Raw genomic sequence first — 18,966 nt, 5'->3', positions numbered from 1 at the left:
GAAAAACCCACATGAAACAATGGTGATTTCAGGGGCGTGGCCTAATATGCCAATGAGTTCCCGCTGGGCTTTTTCTACAAAAAAACCTGTGTGAAACAATGGTGATTTCAGGGGATGTGGCCTAATATACAAATGAGTTCCTGCTGGCGTTTTTCTACAAAAAAACTGTGTGAAACAATGCTGATTTCAGGGGTGTGGCCTGATATGCAAATGAGTTCCCGCTGGGCTTTTTCTACAAAGAAAAGCCCTGGCAGAAAGTGATGCAGTCCGTTCTCTAACCCTGCAGCTTCTAGCTTCATTAATCTGCCATTCGGGTTTTCAATCCATTCTGCGATCCAGATTAGTTTGGCTACTCAATAATAAAGCCTAAAGTTGGGAACTGCCAATCCTCCTCTTTTTTCCCTGTCTTGCAACACTTAAAATTTAATTCTTGTTTATTTCCCCCTTCCAAATAAAAGCATTCATTTGTTTTTGCCAGTCCATCAAAGTGTTTCTTTTCTTGTGTGGGAACTGGGAGGATCTGGAATAACAATAAAAAACCCAGAATAAATTAATTGGTAGCAACTGGAATTTTAAAAACAACAACAACAACATATATTTGGAAAGCAGAAGATTGTCCCATGAAAGATGCCTGGGGTGATAAATTAGAAGAGGAAGAAGAGATTGGATTTATACCTCTATCCCTGACACATGTGCCAAGGTGCTGAACTGTGCAGGAACAGGGTTGCCAACAGCCCTGGAGAAAACATGTCCTGCTCCTTTAACAGAGGCTCTTCCCCTGAGCCACAGCCCTTCCCCTTAATAGGATGCCATGTACCAGGTGCTATGACTTGCTTCCATCCTGCCATAAAAGGTATCAGCTGCCCATTTCCCCACATTAAACCTCCACAACAGGAGAAGGATATTTTTCTCCAGGCCTATTGGCAGCCCTGACTGCTTTCCCTGGGGTAGAATCTGCAAAATACCTTGGATTCACATCCAGTTCCAGCACCGAGAGTGGCTCTCCTTGGCTTGGGCTTTCCCCTTGCTCTCAAGGAAGTTCTCTTGACCTGCCCTTCCTTCTCTCCAGGACGCCTGAAAGGAGACACCCTGCTCGACCTGGCCAGTGGCCCCACCATCCACCAGTTCCTCTCCGCCTGCGAGTCCTTTGGGAGTATTGTGGCCTCAGATCCTGTTGACAGGAACCGCCAGGAATTAGAGAGGTGGCTGAAGATGAAACCAGGAGCTTTTGACTGGAACCCAATTGTGAAGTATGTGTGTGAGCTGGAAGGAAACAGGTGAGGAGAGGAGGCAACCGAGAGACGATATGATCACCATCTTCAAGCACATGAAGGGCTGTCATAGAGAAGATGGTGTGCAGTTGTTTTCTTTTGCCCCAGAAGGTCAGACCAGAACCAATGGGTTGAAGTTAAATCGAGAGTTTTCAACTAAACCTTAGGAAGAACTTCCTGACAGTCAGAGTGGTTCCTCAGTGGAACAGGCTTTCGTGGGAGGTGGTGAAGGAGCTGGGGTTGTTTCGTGGGAGGTGGTCCCTTCCAACTCTCTGATTCTAGGATTAGGAAGAACTTCCTGACCGTTAGAGCGGTTCCTCAGTGGAACAGGCTTCCTCCTCGGGAGGTGGTGGGATCACAGTCTTCAATTCCTTGAAGGGCTGTCCTATAGAGCAGGGGTAGCCAACGGTAGCTCTCCAGATGTTTTTTGCCTACAACTCCCATCAGCCCCAGCCATTGGCCATGCTGGCTGTGGCTGATGGGAGTTGTAGGCAAAAAAAACATCTGGAGAGCTACAGTTGGTCACCCCTGCTATAGAGAATAGTGTGGAATTGTTTTCTGTGGCCCCGGAAGGTAGGACCAGAACCAATGGGTTGAAATTAAATCAAAAGAGTTTCCGGAGTAACATCAGGAAGAACTTCCTGACCATTAGAGCTGTTCCTCAGTGGAACAGGCTTCCTCAGGAGGTGGTGGGCTATCCTTCCTTGGAGGTTTTTAAGCAGAGGCTAGATGGCCATCTGACAGCAATGAAGATCCAGTGAATTTAGGGGGAGGTGTTTATGAGTTTCCTGCATTGTGCAGGGGGTTGAACTAGATGACCCTGGAGGTCCTTTCCAACTCTAAGATTCTAGGATTCTATGTGATGGTGGGACCTATTTTGTTCCTATTTATTGTCCAGGTGTGGCCCTGTTGGATATTGACGTTGCCTGTTGTCACCTATTATAAGGTACCGGACTAGTCCTTCAAGGGAGGAGAGGTCCAGGTGTAACAGATTAAGGAGAGTTGCTGACCATGGAAGGATGGAAACTAGTGCAGCTCAGGGGAGGACGTGGAAAGGTCAGCTGATCAGAAGCTCACACTGGGCTTCAGAATCAAGGGGACTGTGGAGGTGCACTGGGCCTGGAGATGTACAGTAAGCAGGCAAAGCATCACACAGCATAGAGACAAACACTCTGTGCATCTAAATATATTTATCCTGCTGTTCCTCCAAGTAGCTGGGGTTCCATACCTGGCTCTTCTCTTCCATTTGTCATAAGAACATAAGAGAAGCCATATTAGATCAGGCCAATGACCCATCCAGTCCAACACTCTGTGTCACATAAGAACCTAAGAGAAGCCATGTTGGATCAGGCCAATGGCCCCTCCATTCCAACACTCTGTGTCACATAAGAACATAAGAGAAGCCAGGTTGGATCAGGACAGTGGCCCACCCAGTCCAACACTCTGTGTCACACAGTGGCCAATGTGTGTGTGTGTGTGTGTGTGTGTGTATATATATATATATATATATATATATACACTGTGGCTAATAGCCACTGATGGACCCCTGCTCCATATTTTTATCCAATCCCCACTTAAAGCTGGCTATGCTTGTAGCCACCACCACCTCCTGTGGCAGTGAATTCCACATGTTAATCACCCTTTGGGTGAAGTACTTCCTTTTATCCGTTTTAACCTGACTCCTTAGCAATTTCATTGAATGCCCACGAGTTCTTGTATTGTGAGAAAGGGAGAAAAGTACTTCTCTCTCTACCCTCTCCATCCCATGCATAATCTTGTAAACCTCTGTCATGTCACCCCGCAGTCGACGTTTCTCCAAGCTAAAGAGCCCCAAGCGTTTTAACCTTTCTTCATAGGGAAAGTGTTCCAGCAGCTTTACCTGTGAGGGAGCTCAGAAGGAAGGAGTGGCCCACAGTCATGAATGAGAGGGGATTAGAACCCAAGCCTCTCTTCTCATAGTTCAACACCCTCCCCACAGCACCACATGAGTTAACGCCTTGCTAGGGATGCCAGCCTCCAGGTGGGATTTGGGGATCCTCTGGGATTCCAGCTCCTCTCCAGACTACAGATAGGGTTCCCAGATAGGTCAGGATTATTTATTTATTTATTTATTTAGTGGACTTATATCCCGCCCTTCTCACCGAAGTATCTCAGGGCGGCTCACAGCATAATAATTCATACAATTCGATTTAAAACATTTACAAATACAATTAAAACCATAATTAATAAAACAAGATAAGATAAAACCAGCGGTCTATAGAAGCATTTTGTTCCATCCAAAGGATGTTCTCATTGTCAGTTAGGTGTTATAGGCCTGCCAGAAGAGGGCTGTCTTACAGGCCCTGCAGAACTGCCCTAGGTCCCGCAGGGCCCGCACCTCCTCCGGCAGCTGGTTCCACCAATAAGGTGCCGCTATTGAGAAGGCCCGATCCCTGGTGGATTTTAGGCGGGCCTCCTTTGGCCCAGGGACTACCAGCAGGTTTTGTGAACCCGAGCGTAGTACTCTCTGGGGAATGTGTGGGGAGAGACGGTCCCTAAGGTAGATAGGTCCTAGGCCATATAGGGCTTTAAAGGTAATGACCAACACCTTGTACTGGACTCGGAATATTACTGGCAGCCATTGCAGATCCCGGAGCCCCGGCCGAATGTGCTCCCATCTTGGGAGCCCTAGTAGCAGCCGGGCAGCAGCATTCTGCACTAACTGCAGTTTCCGGGTCCGGCACAAGGGTAGCCCCATGTAGAGGGCATTACAGTAGTCCAACCTCGAGGTGACCGTAGCATGAATCACTGTTGCTAGGTCGTCGCGTTCCAGGAAGGGGGCCAACTGCCTCGCCCGCCTAAGGTGAAAAAAAGCGGACTTGGCAGTGGCTGCTATCTGAGCCTCCATCGTCAGAGAAGGCTCCAATAGCACCCCCAGGCTCTTGACCCTGCCCGACGCTGTCAGCGGCGCGCCGTCAAAAACTGGCAGGGGGATTTCCCTTCCCGGGCCGCAGCGACCCAAGCAAAGGACCTCTGTCTTCGCCGGATTCAGCTTCAGCCCGCTCAGCCTAAGCCACCTAGCCACTGCCTGTAATGCCCGGTCCAGATTTTCTGGAGCGCAGGCGGGCCGGCCGTCCATAAGCAGATAGAGCTTCGGGCAATACCTTCGGGCAATCTGGGCAAGGGGGGGGCATATAGATGTTAAATAACATTGGGGAAAGTAACGCCCCTTGAGGCACCCCGCAATCAAGTGTGTGTCTCTGGGACAGTTCCTTTTTTTTTTTTTTTTTTTCCCGGTTAATAACTGGTTTATTGAGAAAAAAATTGTACAACCATCGCGTAAGAAAATGTTGAATCGATACATAGATGTATAAATTTAACCGGTCATATACAACAAAAGAAAATTAACCCACAAACCTCCAAAAGATCCTTACTGTTGTTTTAGCTGCCGTCAGAAGTTTAGCCAGTAAGGATCTTTTGGAGAGTGACAATTTAGAATTCGGCCAAAAGTTAAGAAGTATAATCATAGGATCTTCAGGGATTGGTAGTGCCCAGTAACCAGTGGACAGTTCCTCCCCAATCGCCACCCTTTGTCCCCGACCGTCAAGGAAAGAGGAAAGCCATTGCAAGGTCAGCCCCTGAATCCCTGCGTCGGCAAGGCGGCATGCCAGAAGCCGATGGTCGACCGTATCGAACGCTGCCGATAGGTCCAACAACATCAGATTATGACGAAGCGTTTGCCGCTACGGTCAACTCTGACACGCTACAAACAGCATTGTGCAAGGCTGGGATTGATACGATGCAGGTGCATCGTTTTGACTTCACAACTGCATATCTAAATGCCTGGATTAATGAACAGCTCTCCATGGAGCAAATTGCAGGGTTTGAAAGTGCTGATAAGAACCTTGTGTTGAAACTGAACAAAGCCTCGTGTGGCTTAAAGCAGAATGCCAGAGCATGGAAGCAATGGCTGCAATAAGGGTATTGAAATATCCCAAAGGTACGGTGCACTAAATGCTTGAATGTGGACAAATTTGTATCTGTGAAACAAAGGCCAGGACTCACCGGCCGCCTTAGGGGGAGTGTCAGCGTATGCTTGCTAGAAAGACTTCTGGCTGGAGTCTAATGCAACTGACAGGTCCTCGATTTAAAACAATTTTATTTCAGTAACATGTGGTAATCATCAATTCTTCACATTATTAATGACTTCTTTTTATCTAACCCATATATTACTTTTCTAATCCCCCTCCCCCCGTTACTTGACCCCCGCCGGTGTTGTATACTTAATATTCTAATATTTAAAGGTACCACTAATGATCATCCAGCTACACGAAGACCAGCGAGGCCAAGTCAGACACTGCAACGACCTCTCGGAGACCTTCCCAATAGGCACAGGTGTAAAGCAAGGCTGCGTTCTTGCGCCAACTCTCTTTACGATCTTCTTTAGCATGATGCTTCAAAGAGCCGCAGTAGATCTAGATGATGACGATGGTGTCTACATCCGCTATCGCACCGATGGCAGCCTGTTCAACCTGAGGTGACTAAAGGCCCACTCCAAGACAATGGAAAAACTCATCCGAGAGCTACTGTTTGCTGATGATGCTGCACTCGTCTCCCACTCGGTATCAGCTCTGCAGCATATGACGTCCTGCTTTGCAGAGGCTGCCAAGCTATTCGGCCTAGAAGTTAGTCTGAAGAAGACAGAAGTTCTCCACCAGCCTGCACCCCAGGAAGATTATCACCCTCCCTGCATCACTGTGGGTGAATCAGTTCTGAAGACAGTCCAGCAGTTCAGCTACCTGGGGTGCATCATCTCCTCAGATGCTAAGATCGACAAGGAGATTGACAACAGGCTGGCAAAGGCAAACCGTGCCTTTGGCCGACTGCACAAAAGAGTGTGGAGCAACAAGCATCTGAAAAAAGGCACAAAGATCAATGTTTACAAAGCGGTTGTGATGACAACCCTCATCTACGGCTCCGAATCGTGGGTTTTATACCGTCATCACCTGCGACTCCTTGAGCGCTTTCATCAGCGCTGCCTTCGCACCATCCTCAACATCCACTGGAGTGACTTTGTGACCAACACTGAAGTTCTCAAGCGGGCGGAGGTTACAAGCATCGAGGCACTGCTGTTGAAGACGCAGCTGCGCTGGGCAGGGCATATTTCTAGGATGGAAAACCACCGCCTTCCCAAGATTGCCCTGTATGGCGAACTCTCCACCGGCCATCGAAATAGAGGGGCACCAAAGAAGAGGTACAAGGACTCCTTGAAGAAATCCCTTGGCACCTGTCGCATCAACCATCACCAGTGGTCTGACCTAGCCTCAGATCGCAAAGCATGGAGGCACACCATCCACCAGGCTGTTTCTTCTTTTGAGAACGCACGCATAGCTGGTCTTGAGGACAAAAGGAGATTGAGAAAGAATCGCACTGCTACAGGACCAACCCTAAATCAGACTTTTCCCTGCAGCCGCTGTGGCCGGACCTGCCTGTCCCGCATTGGTCTTGTCAGCCACCAGCGAGCCTGCAGCAGACGTGGACTATTGCACCCTTCTTAAATCTTCATTCGCGAAGCCAAGCCGAGAGAGAGAGAATTAAACAAAAATTTCTATTTTTCTTTCTTTTAAGACTTAATTATTATCAAAAATTGTCGAATGTCCTTTTATTTTCCACTCTTTTTCTATATAACTTCTAAACTTCTTCCACTTCAACCTCAAAGTTTCTAAATCATAGTCTTTTAAAATTCTTGTCAATTTATCCATTTCACTCCATGTTATAACTTTTAAGATCCAGTCCCATTTCTCTGGTATTCTCTCTTGCTTCCACAACTGCACATACAATGTCCTAGCAACTGACCGTTCCTGATCTACAACAGCTCCTGACAGCTTCCCTTAGCAGGTGCAAACTGGTTCTGTCCAGAGGACTTGTGCTTAAGCAGAATGACTCAGCACTGTGTGCTGATTGGTGCTTGTGCATACCGATGTGTATATAACTGAGGAGAGCCTGTATAGTGTATCCTCTGCTATCGTATGTATTGTCTGGCGAAGCACTTTGGTCCAGTGTATACCAGGACAATTATAACTTATATATCTGTAAATAAATGTATATAGATTAGCACAAGTCAGTGTGCTGTATATTCTTAGGTCTCTTGAACCCAGAGCATACCAGCAAATACGTCGACACAAAGATCAGTTGCCCTGGAGAAAACGGGTGCTCTGGAGGGTGGACTCTGTGGCATGGTACCCCACTGAGTCCTTGTCTCCCCAGGGCCCATCCCCAAATCTCCAGGAGTTTCCCAACCTGAAGTTGGCAGGGCAAAACCCACCCACCCATCCCTGGCTGTGTATGAAGCTGCTCTGTAAAGGCCAGTGGGAGCAGCTAGCTGAAAAGTTCACCCATCCTGTTGTCTGCTTCTGCCGGTGCCCTCCACTCCACTAAGCCATGGCAAGGGGCTCTTGACTGCCAGCCTCGTTCTGCCGCTGGAACAAACAGCCTGCCAGAACTCCCAGTGCAAATTCCTAAGAAGAAGAAATTAGATTTATACCCCACCCTTCACTCTGAATCTCAGAGTCTGAGAATGGCTGACAATCTCCTTTCCCTCCCCCTCCCCACAAGAAGAAGAAGAAGATCTTGGACTTATATCCCGCCCTCCACTCTGAAGAGTCTCAGAGCGGCTCACAATCTCCTTTATCTTCCTCCCCCACAACAGACACCCTGTGAGGTGGGTGGGGCTGGAGAGGGCTCTCACAGCAGCTGCCCTTTCAAGGACAACCTCTGCCAGAGCTCTGGCTGACCCAAGGCCATGCCAGCAGGTGCAAGTGGAGGAGTGGGGAATCAAATCCGGTTCTCCCAGATAAGAGTCTGCACACTTAACCCCTACACCAGATTGGCTCTCCAGACATGCTGTGAGGTAGGTGGGGCTGAGAGACCTCTGACAGAAACTGCTCTTGGGAGAACAGCTCTGAGAGAACTTGTGACTGACCCAAGGTCACATCAGCCATTGCATGTGGAGGCGGAGTGGGGAATCAAACTGGTTCTCCAAGATAAGAGTCCGTGCACTTAACCACTACACCAAACCCTATGGGGATCCAAAACTATTTGTGGAAGGCAGAAGCCAAAGGCTCCCATCAGACTGAAGCGGCTGGACTGGGTTCCCTCCAGAGGTGGTTCTGACCCCATCCCCCACCTGTGATGCCAGAGACTGACTGTTTGCTTTCCATTTCTTACAGGGACAAATGGGCCGAGAAGGAGGCCAAGGTGAGAAGTACCGTCCAGAAGGTCCTCTACTGTGATGTCATGCAAAGCAACCCATTGGCTCCGGTCACCTTGCCTCAGGTGGACTGTGTGCTGGGTGTGGAATGCCTGGAGGTAGTTTGCAAAGATCTCAGCACCATGAGAGCCGCCCTGAAGAACATCAGCTCCCTGCTGAAGCTTGGGGGATCCCTGCTGCTCGTGGGGATGCAGGGGTGTAGTTTCTACATGGTTGGCTCCCAAAAGTTCTCCAGCTTTGTCCTGACTGAGAAGAACCTGAGAGATGCTCTCCATGCAACCGGGTTTGCTGTTGTTGAATATGAGGCAGAGCCCAGGTTTGCCAAGGATATGTATGACCTCAGTGATTACGCTGGTAAATATTTTCTCCTTGCCCGCAAGGAGAAAGAGGCATAAAGCAGCGAGAGAGACAAGGAGATGCCTCAGTCAGTCAATCTTTTATTAATGCTCAAAGACTAATAAGTCATAAGCATACAAAAGGATTATATTAATATACAGACAAAATGGAAAACATAGATATACAATATGGAAAGCACGGGTTTGCTTTAATAAATGATATGAAGTTTTATGTTGGAAAATGAAACTATTGTGTTGGAAAATGAAACTATTAAATGTCAGAAACAAATTTTTGCAACTGTCAGAGTCACCTTAGATCTGGGGGGGGGGGGGGGCATGATCCACCCCCATCTCTGCTGTTGGTTTGTTAGACGACCTTGGCTAAATTGCTTTCCTTTCAGCCTCAGTTCTCTAACCTGTAAAACGAAAATCACAGCTAGGGTTGCTGGGAAGGATGGTGGAACTAGATTGGGGAATGGCTCTGTTCATGTGTTGTTTTATGCTTTTGGATTGCATTGTTTTATATCCTTTAACCTGGTTTGGGTCTCGTTGAGAAAAGCAGACTAGAAACGAAATAAATACATAGCTAAAACTAATTCTTTGCTCCTATTTTTTATGCTGTGTGGATTAGAACTGGCTTGTCAAGGTGTGGTGGTTCATCTCTCCACTGCCAACCGTGCAAAACCTAAAAACATCAGAGAAGCCATGTAGGATCAGGCCAATGGCCCATCCAGTACAACACTCTGTTTCACATAAGAACATAAGAGAAGCCATGTTGGATCAGGCCAATGGCCCATCCAGTCCAACACTCTGTGTCACAGAAGAACATCAGACAAGCCATGTTGGATCAGGCCAATGGCCCGTCCAGTCCAACACTCTGTGTCACATAAGAACATAAGAGAAGCCATGTTGGATCAGGCCAATGGCCCATCCAGTCCAACACTCTGTGTCACACATAAGAACATAAGAGAAGCCCTGTTGGATCAGGCCAATGGCCCCTCCAGTCCAACACTCTGTGTCACAGAAGAACAGAAGAGAAGCCATGTAGGATCAGGCCAATGGCCCATCCAGTCCAACACTCTGTGTCACATAAGAACAGAAGAGAAGCCATGTAGGATCAGGCCAATGGCCCGTCCAGTCCAACACTCTGTGTCACAGAAGAACATAAGAGAAGCCATGTTGGATCAGGCCAATGGCCCATCCAGTCCAACACTCTGTATCACATAAGAACAGAAGAGAAGCCATGTTGGATCAGGCCAATGGCCCGTCCAGTCCAACACTCTGTGTCACATAAGAACATAAGAGAAGCCATGTTGGATCAGGCCAATGGCCCATCCAGTCCAACACTCTGTGTCACATAAGAACAGAAGAGAAGCCATGTAGGATCAGGCCAATGGCCCGTCCAGTCCAACACTCTGTGTCATACAGTGGCCAAAGTCGAGGAACCATTAGGAGGTCCACTGGCAGAAGCCCTCCCACTGTTGCCCCTCAAACACCAAAAGTACAGAGCATCACTGGCCCAGATATAGTGGTTCATCTATACCAGGAGTGGCCAAACCGTGGCCCGAGAGCCACACATGGCTCTTTCACACATATTGTGTGGCTCTCGAAGCCCTCATTGCCCCACCAATGGAGAAGGCATTTGTCTCTTTAGATCACTTCTCCAAGCCAAGCCAGCCAGTGGCTTGGAGAATGCGTTTAAAGTTAAAGTTGTTTTCTTTCCACCTCTACCCTCCCTCCCTCCCTCGTGGCTCTCAAACATCTGATGTTCATGTTTTGTGGCTCTCAAACATCTGCCATTTATTCTATGTGGCTCTTATGTTAAGCAAGTTTGGTCATGCCTGGTCTATGCATTGTGGCTAATAGATACTCATGGAGCTCTGCTCTATACGTTTATCCGGTCCCCTCTTGAAGTTGTCTACTTCTGTAGCCAGGAGGTCCACCAATGTCTCCTACCACAAAGTGCTAACAGGACTGCAGCAGAATAGCATTTATTCCCTACCCCTAGGTCACGTGTGCTTTTGTGGAATATTTTTTCTACATTATTGGTGTTTGTACTGTTCCTTTTTTTGATTGTCTTTCTTCATGCATTATGTACGTTTTTGGTTGTGGTGTTGGTATGTTATGCCTAATAAAGCATAAAAGATGCACTTCCATTTAACCTGGCGAGTCTGTGTTTTCCTTCCCACTAGGGTGATGAAGGAATTGTTAGTTATGGTCAAAGACTAGTGCAAAGTAAAAACTTTACCACCCTCCCCAGGGTGATAAGATCACAAGAAGAGGTTCTGCCCAGTTAGAGCAATGAGGGTTCATCTAATCTGGCATCTAATGGCCAAGTAGATGCCCAAAGGAGCCAAACAAATAGATGGGGTGGCCTTTCTCTGAGCCCTGCCCCCAAGCTCTGTGGAGGGTTGCCAGTTCTAGGTTGGGAAATTCCTGGAGATTTGGTGGTGGAGCCTGCTGGAGGGCAGGATTTAAGGAGGGGCATAATGTCGGGTTGCCAGCCTCCAGGTGGGGCCTGGAAATCGCCCGCTTTTACGACTAATCTCCATCTGGCAGCAATCAGCTTCCCTGGAGAAAACATAAGAACTGACAAGAACGCAATACAAGCCATGTTGGATCAGGCCAATGGCCCATCCAATCCAACATTCTGTGTCACAGAAGAACATCAGAGAAGCCACGTTGGATCAGGCCAATAGCCCGTCCAGTCCAACACTCTGTGTCACATAAGAACATAAGAGAAGCCATGTTGGATCAGGCCAGTGGCCCATCCAGTCCAACATTCTGTGTCACAGAAGAACATAAGAGAAGCCACGTTGGATCAGGCCAATAGCCCGTCCAGTCCAACACCCTGTGTCACATAAGAACATAAGAGAAGCCATGTTGGATCAGGCCAGTGGCCCATCCAGTCCAACATTCTGTGTCACAGAAGAACATAAGAGAAGCCACGTTGGATCAGGCCAATAGCCCGTCCAGTCCAATACTCTGTGTCACATAAGAACATAAGAGAAGCCATGTTGGATCAGGCCAATGGCCCCTCCAGTCCAACACTCTGTGTCACATAAGAACATAAGAGAAGCCATGTTGGATCAGGGCAATGGCCCCTCCAGTCCAACATTCTGTGTCACAGAAGAACATAAGAGAAGCCCTGTTGGATCAGGCCAGTGGCCCATCCAGCCCAACACTCTGTGTCACATAAGAGCAGAAGAGAAGCCCTGTTGGATCAGGCCAGTGGCCCCTCCAGTCCAACACTCTGTGTCACATAAGAACATAAGAGAAGCCCTGTTGGATCAGGCCAGTGGCCCATCCAGTCCAACACTCTGTGTCACACAGTGGCCAAAAAACCCCAGGTGCCCTCAGGAGGTCCATCAGTCGGGTCAGGAGACTAGAAGCCCTCCCACTGTCCCTCCCCCAAGCACCAAGACTACAGAGCATCACTGCCCCAGACAGAGAGTTCCATCTATACCCTGTGGCTAATAGCCACTGATAGACCTCTATTCCATTTGTTTATCCAGTTCTCTCTTGAAGCTGTCTATGCTGGTAGCCGCCGCCACCTCCTGTGGCAGTGAATTCCACATGTTAATCGCCCTTTGGGTGAAGAAGGACTTCTTTTTATCTGTTCTAACCCAACTGCTCAGCAATTTCATTGAACGCCTACGAGTTCTCGTATTGTGAGAAAGGGAGAAAAGTCCTTCTTTCTCTACCTTCTCTACCCCGTGCACAATCTTGTAAACCTCTATCATGTCACACACACCCAGTCGATGTTTCTCAAAATGACTGCTTTGAAAGGTGGACTTTATGGCATTGTACCCTCCCTTCCCCAAACCCCACCCTCTCCCGGATCCACCCCCAAAGTCTCCAGGTTTCTTCCAACACAGACCTGGCAACCCTAGGATAATGGCACATAGTCTACCTTTCACAGCTGCTGTTTTCACCTGACTCACATGGCAAGCGTCAGTGGCAGGCTGGTTAGCTACAAGTTGGGAAATTCATGGAGATTTTGGGGGTGGAGTCTGGGGAGGGGAGGGGTTGCGGGAGAGGGACCTCAACAAGGCATAGTGAGATGGAATTCCCCCTCCAAAGCAGCCACATTCTCCAGGGGAACTGATCCCTGTAATATTGAGATAAATTGTGACACTAGGAGATCTCCAGCCACTACGTGGAGGTTCACAAAAAAGATGAGTACATGGTGTAGAGCAGGGGTGGGGAACAGTGGCTCTCCAGATGTTTTTTGCCTACAAATCCCATCAGCCCCAGCCAGCATGGCCAATGGCTGGGGCTGATGGGAGTTGTAGGCAAAAATCCATCTGGAGAGCCACTGTTCCCCACCCAAACCATGTTAAAAAAAAAGAAATCACTAAATTCAGGTTTTCAAAAGTTTTTATTAGTTTCAGAAACAATTGGAAAATGGAGAACAGAAAAGAAAAAGGGATACAAGCACAATACAATCTGGTCTTACTTTAATAAAATACCTTCCAAAATCCTAGGATAGTTCTACCATATTTTCTTAACATATATTATCTCTTATTATTATTTTAATCTAAACATTTTAAAATTATATCGTATAAATCTTTAGTTATATTCTAGTAATCTATTTTATTCAAACTATGGTTAAAAAATTAATTCAAAATAAATGTTGTAATGTAAGCACAGGAAAAAAGAAAAAAGAAATCAGATCACACCAAAGAATCTTAAGAGTCTTGAGTGTCCAACCAAACATAGAATTTCATCCAACTCTTCTTCACTTCTTCTTTAGGTTTGAGATAAAAAGTCAAGCGCTGCAGTCTCCAGAACTTTTCCCACCAGATCCATTTTCGAGGGGATTTCCTGAGATTTCCATCTCTGTGCCAAAAGAATTCTCGCTGCAGTGTTAAAATGTGCCAACATGTGTCTCATTTCTTTAGAATAATCCTCTGGAAATATGTTCAATCAAAAAAGTCCTGGTTTAAAATATATCTGAGTTTTCACTAAAGAACCACTTCAGCTTACAAAAAGTGTCTTTTATTCTTTTCTCATTTGGCAAGGCACGACACGCATTTCATAACAAACAGCGATATCAACCAGAAACATACTGAATAGTTCGTATGGTCCTTGTAGAAATTAATCCAAAGGTTCTGAAGAAGAAAATGTAAGTGATCCCTAGGTATGTTTTTCCAAGCTAAACTAATAGCACTCTTCACAGCAGGTCACAAAGGGATAATTTTCTTATCTTTCGTACACCTTTGAACAATGCAGTCAACCTTAACGGGCAAGCCAGCTATATAAGCTGCATTCCACAAAGGTTTCTTCAAAAGGTAGAGCTGCTTTACCAAGCAACAGCCATGATTCTAAGCGCACTTGCGCAGGGAAGCTCGTACCGTGAAGAAAACTGGACTCAAACTCTGTTCTGTTGCTTCAGGCCAACGCAACTACCTACCTGAATCTAACTCTAGGGGGAGGCATTGCAGCTAATAACAGAGGAGCAATTGAAGAAACTGCTCATCTTTCTACCCCCTGAATTCTGATTGAAAAACAAATCAGTATCTTAAAGAGGAAGCAACGCAGCCCACAAATGGATAAAACTATATTTGCAGACAGCACTCTGCAATACTTGTCTGCATCGTATACACATGGAGGTTTTGCTCCCCACTACCAAACCAGTGAGGGTGTTTTTTTTTAATGCTGAAGGGGGAAGAGGGCTTCTGTATAACATTAGCATGGTATCATCTACTAACTACCCAGGCTTCCCCTGCTTTACGGTTCCATTTTCCCACATTTGCTTTGATATGATCATACGTGCCCTGACCTGGGTAGCCCAGCATAGGCTGATCTCATCAGATCTCTTATGAGCCCCGAAACCAGCTATGATCTGCCAGCCTACATCTTCTGGTTATCCCCGGTCCAAGGGACGTCCGTCTTGCCTCGACCAGGGCCAGGGCTTTTTCGATCCTGGCCCCATCCTGGTGGAATCAGTTCCCTGTGGAGATACGGGCCCTACCGGATTTGTTATCTTTCCATAGGGCCTGTAAGACGGAGCTGTTCCACCAGGCGTTTGGTTGAGGCAGGCGGATGCCCTTTGCTCTATTGCCTACACCGGCTATCCTCCCCTGCAGTGATCTGAACTATTGTATCTGGGCCACTGACTATACTCCAACCTGCACCATGAGCCCGCCTGCCTTTGTCATACTGTACTGTGTTATGTTGCTGTTTTAACTGTATTTAATTGGTTTTATTGTATTGTATTTGCTTGGTTTATCTGTATGTAATCTGGGAAAGGGCGGAATATAAATTAACCAAATAATAATAATAATTAATAATCTCAGAAGCTAAGCAGGTAGGCCCTGGCTAGTCCTTGGATGGGAGACCACCTAGGAAGCCCAGGGTGTCAGCGAAGGTTCATTGAAGTTTCCAAATAAGCAGACTTGTTATTTGAAACAAAGTTGCATTTATTGTATACTCCAAAGTTACTCCAGCATGATAGGCATTGGAACTGATGGCAAGCAGTTCGACTCATTGGTATTTAATATTCTGCATCAAAGCAATTGCAACTACCCCCCCCCCCCCAATTCCCAAAACAAAGGCTGCTTTTGCATGTGAGACTTTTCACACGGTCCCACCTTATCTCCTACAGTTGGTGGTTACATTTCCCGGTGGCAATGTCCTTACTGCTTCTAGGGGGGAAGTGAGAATCTGCCAGGCATTCCCCACTTTAAAGACTGCCTAACAACCTTTGATATTCCTGGGAAGCTACTCTTCAGCTATTCCCTACTTGGCCCCCCTTCTACTGTTCTACTAGCATATGTTAGTGAGCATATATGTGCATTGATCAATCTGGTTAGTAATCAGCATTCAGCAATAGTGTCAATGAACAGAGCCTGACACGGGGTTGTCACTCAGAGGCAGGCAATGTTTAATATTAAATTCCAATTTGTTAAAATTCTTATGAGGTGGTATTGGCCTGCAGCTAGGTTACATAAATTTGTCCCTTCTATTGCACCTAGTTGCATTAAAAATTGTGGTGAGGTTGTTTCATTTATACATGGATGGTGGACGTGTAAGCATATTTCAAAATTTTGGAAACAAATCCAATTTCAGATCAAACTTATTACAGGCTACTTTCTCCCTCTAAAACTTGATGCATGTCTTTTACACAATTGGAAAGACCATGAGCTTAACAAAGGTACTGTTGAATTAATTAATATTTTGATTGCAGCAGCTAGAATGACGATAGCTGCAAACTGGGTAAACTCTTCTCCATCTTTATTAGACCAATGGTTTCATAGGCTGTGGGAATTGTTTGCACTGAATAAAATTGCATGCCATTCTTTTGATTTTTCGATTGAGCAATATGACCATCGTGTGGTAGCTGTCTGGTTTCCTCTGGAAAAGTATTTAACTGAATATGACATTGTACCTAACAATTCATTCTACAAAAAACTGATCTATTTTTGATCTGTATTTAATTTTTGTTTTGTCCTTGTTTACTGTGATTTTCATATGTCAGATCTGAGGTATGCTAAATTGTTGACCCCACAAAAACTGTGCAAGATCTACACTAACATGTCTAATAAATGTTGGAAGTGCAACAAACAAATTGGTACTTTTTATCATATGTGGTGGACGTGTGAGATGGTGAAAATGGAAAATGGTACATGAAATGTTACAGAAGATTATGACAACTCAGATATATTTTAAACCAGAACTTTTTAATTTGAACATATCATCGGAGGACTATTCTAAAGAAATGAGACACATGTTGGCACATTTTAACACTGCAGGTAGAATCCTGTTGGCGCAGAGATGAAAATCTCAGGAAATTCCCTCGAAAATGGATTTGGTGGGAAAAGTCTTGGAGACTGCTGAGCTTGACTTTTTGTCTCAGTTGATGGCTGGGAAATCTAAAGAAGAAGCGAGAAAAAACTGGATGAAATTCTGTTTGGTTGGACATTCAAGACTCTTAAGATTCTTTGGTGTGATCTGATTTCTTTTTCTTTTTTCCTGTGCTTATATGATAATATTTATCTTGAATCGAATTTTCAAATTTAGTACGAATAAAATTGACTATTAGAATACAATTAAAGATTTAGATTATATAACTTTAAAATGTTTAAATTAAAATAATAATAAGAGATAACATATGTCAAGAAAATGTTGTAGAATTATCCTTTTGGCTTTTGGAAGGTATTTTACAAAAATAAGACCAGAATGTATTGTGCTTTTATCCCTTTCCCTTTCTGTTCCCTATTTTCCAAACTTTTCTGAAACTAATAAAAAACTTTTGAAAATGCAAAAGTATTCAACTGAATATGACATTTTACCAAACAATTCATTCTACAAAAAAAGCTGATCTGTTTTTGATCTGTATTTAATTTTTGTTTTGTCCTTGTTGACTGTGATTTTCATATGTCAGATTTAAGGTATGCTAAATTGTTGACACTTTGTAATTATTATATGTAAAGGATAAATAAACTTTCTCTCTCTCGGCTTGGCTTCGCGAACGAAGATTTAAGAAGGGTGCAGTAGTCCACGTCTGCTGCAGGCTCGCTGGTAGCTGACAAGACCAATGCGGGACAGGCAGGTCCAGCCACAGCGGCTGCAGGGAAAAGTCTGATTTAGGGTTGGTCCTGTAGCAGTGCGATTCTTCCTCAATCTCCTTTTGTCCTCAAGACCAGCTATGCGTGCGTTCTCAAAGGAAGAGACAGCCTGGTGGATGGTGTGCCTCCATGCTTTGCGATCTGAGGCTAGGTCAGACCACTGGTGATGGTTGATGCGACAGGTGCCAAGGGATTTCTTCAAGGAGTCCTTGTACCTCTTCTTTGGTGCCCCTCTATTTCGATGGCCGGTGGAAAGTTCACCATACAGAGCAATCTTGGGAAGGCGGTGGTTTTCCATCCTAGAAATATGCCCTGCCCAGCGCAGCTGCGTCTTCAACAGCAGTGCCTCGATGCTGGTAACCTCCGCCCTCTTGAGGACTTCAGTGTTGGTCACAAAGTCACTCCAGTGGATGTTGGGGATGGTGCGAAGGCAGCGCTGATGAAAGCGCTCGAGGAGTCGCAGGTGATGACGGTACAAAACCCACGATTCGGAGCCGTAGATTGTTGACACTTAGTAATTATTATATGTAAAGGATAAATAAACTTTATTATTGTGGGGGAAAAAAGAGGCAGGCAATGGCCAGCCACCTCTGAATGTCTCTTGCCTAGAAAACCGTACGGGGCTCCCAGGAGTCTGTAGCAACTTGACGGCACCAACCAGGATCGCCCAGGACAGGGGTGGCCAAGGGTAGCTCTCCAGATGTTTTTTGCCTACAACTCCCATCAACCCCAGCCATTGGCCATGCTGGCTGGGGCTGATGGGAGTTATAGGCAAAAAAAACAACTGGAGAGCTACCGTTGGCCACCCCTGGCCCAGGAGAATCCAGTCTTGTCAGATCTGTGAAGCTAAGCAGGGGCTGCCCTGGTGACTGCTTGGATGGGAGACAGGAGAAGAAGTCCAAGGCAGCAGTGCAGAGGCAGGCAATGGGGAACGTCTCTGGCCTTAAAAAACCCTCTGAGGTTGTCACAATTCGGCTGTGACTTGATAGGACTTTCCACCCCCTTGATCCTGCTCAAAGTGGAGTTGGGATTCCAGCTGGCAACTGGCCAGGAAAAAGAATGAATTAAGAACCTGAAAGGTTAAATGGATACAAATTGGGGGACTATCAATACATTTACAACGTAAATATTACAAATGATCAAAAATACAGGTATTAAATGCAACTATAGCCCCTGTGATGGAACGGCCCTGGTTTGCCTACCAGGTGGATTTAAATGCATCCTCTCGTCCCTGGTCTAAACTTGCCCTGCCTTGTGAATGACTTCCTCATTCTGACTGCCTGGAGTCCTCCTCTCCCTCAGGAGAAGGCCTCTCCCACAGTCAGGAGCCCACAGACTGACAACCTCTCTCCTTGAGGGCCAGCCAAGAACTGACCTTTTCCCGCCTCACTCCAATAAAAAAAAGAACTTCCTGCCCCTCTAGGAGGCTTTCCCCCTAGAGTTGATGGTTTAACTCCGGAAGGGAGGAGGGAGTGAAGGGAAGGCTAGGCCACAAAGCCTGCCTTAGCAGTTTCATGTTCCCTCCCAACCAAGCACCA

General features: G+C 46.2%; 1 protein-coding gene across 1 annotated transcript in view; it reads left to right on the top strand.

Moving 5' to 3' along the window:
• The window catches only part of LOC132579975 (nicotinamide N-methyltransferase-like), a 34,161-nt gene that overhangs the window by 2,909 nt on the left and 12,286 nt on the right, over positions 1 to 18,966 (top strand). Inside the window, exons 2-3 of the mRNA XM_060250583.1 lie at positions 1,070 to 1,277; positions 8,480 to 8,948. Of these exons, the coding sequence (XP_060106566.1) occupies positions 1,070 to 1,277; positions 8,480 to 8,915 (644 nt within the window). The 3' untranslated portion in view covers positions 8,916 to 8,948. The remainder of the gene's footprint in view (positions 1 to 1,069; positions 1,278 to 8,479; positions 8,949 to 18,966) is intronic.

This window comes from Heteronotia binoei, chromosome 12 (assembly GCF_032191835.1).
Source record: "Heteronotia binoei isolate CCM8104 ecotype False Entrance Well chromosome 12, APGP_CSIRO_Hbin_v1, whole genome shotgun sequence".
Lineage (NCBI taxonomy): Eukaryota > Metazoa > Chordata > Lepidosauria > Squamata > Gekkonidae > Heteronotia > Heteronotia binoei.
Note: the sequence above shows the minus strand (reverse complement) of the source record. Positions and strands in the feature narration are given on the sequence as shown.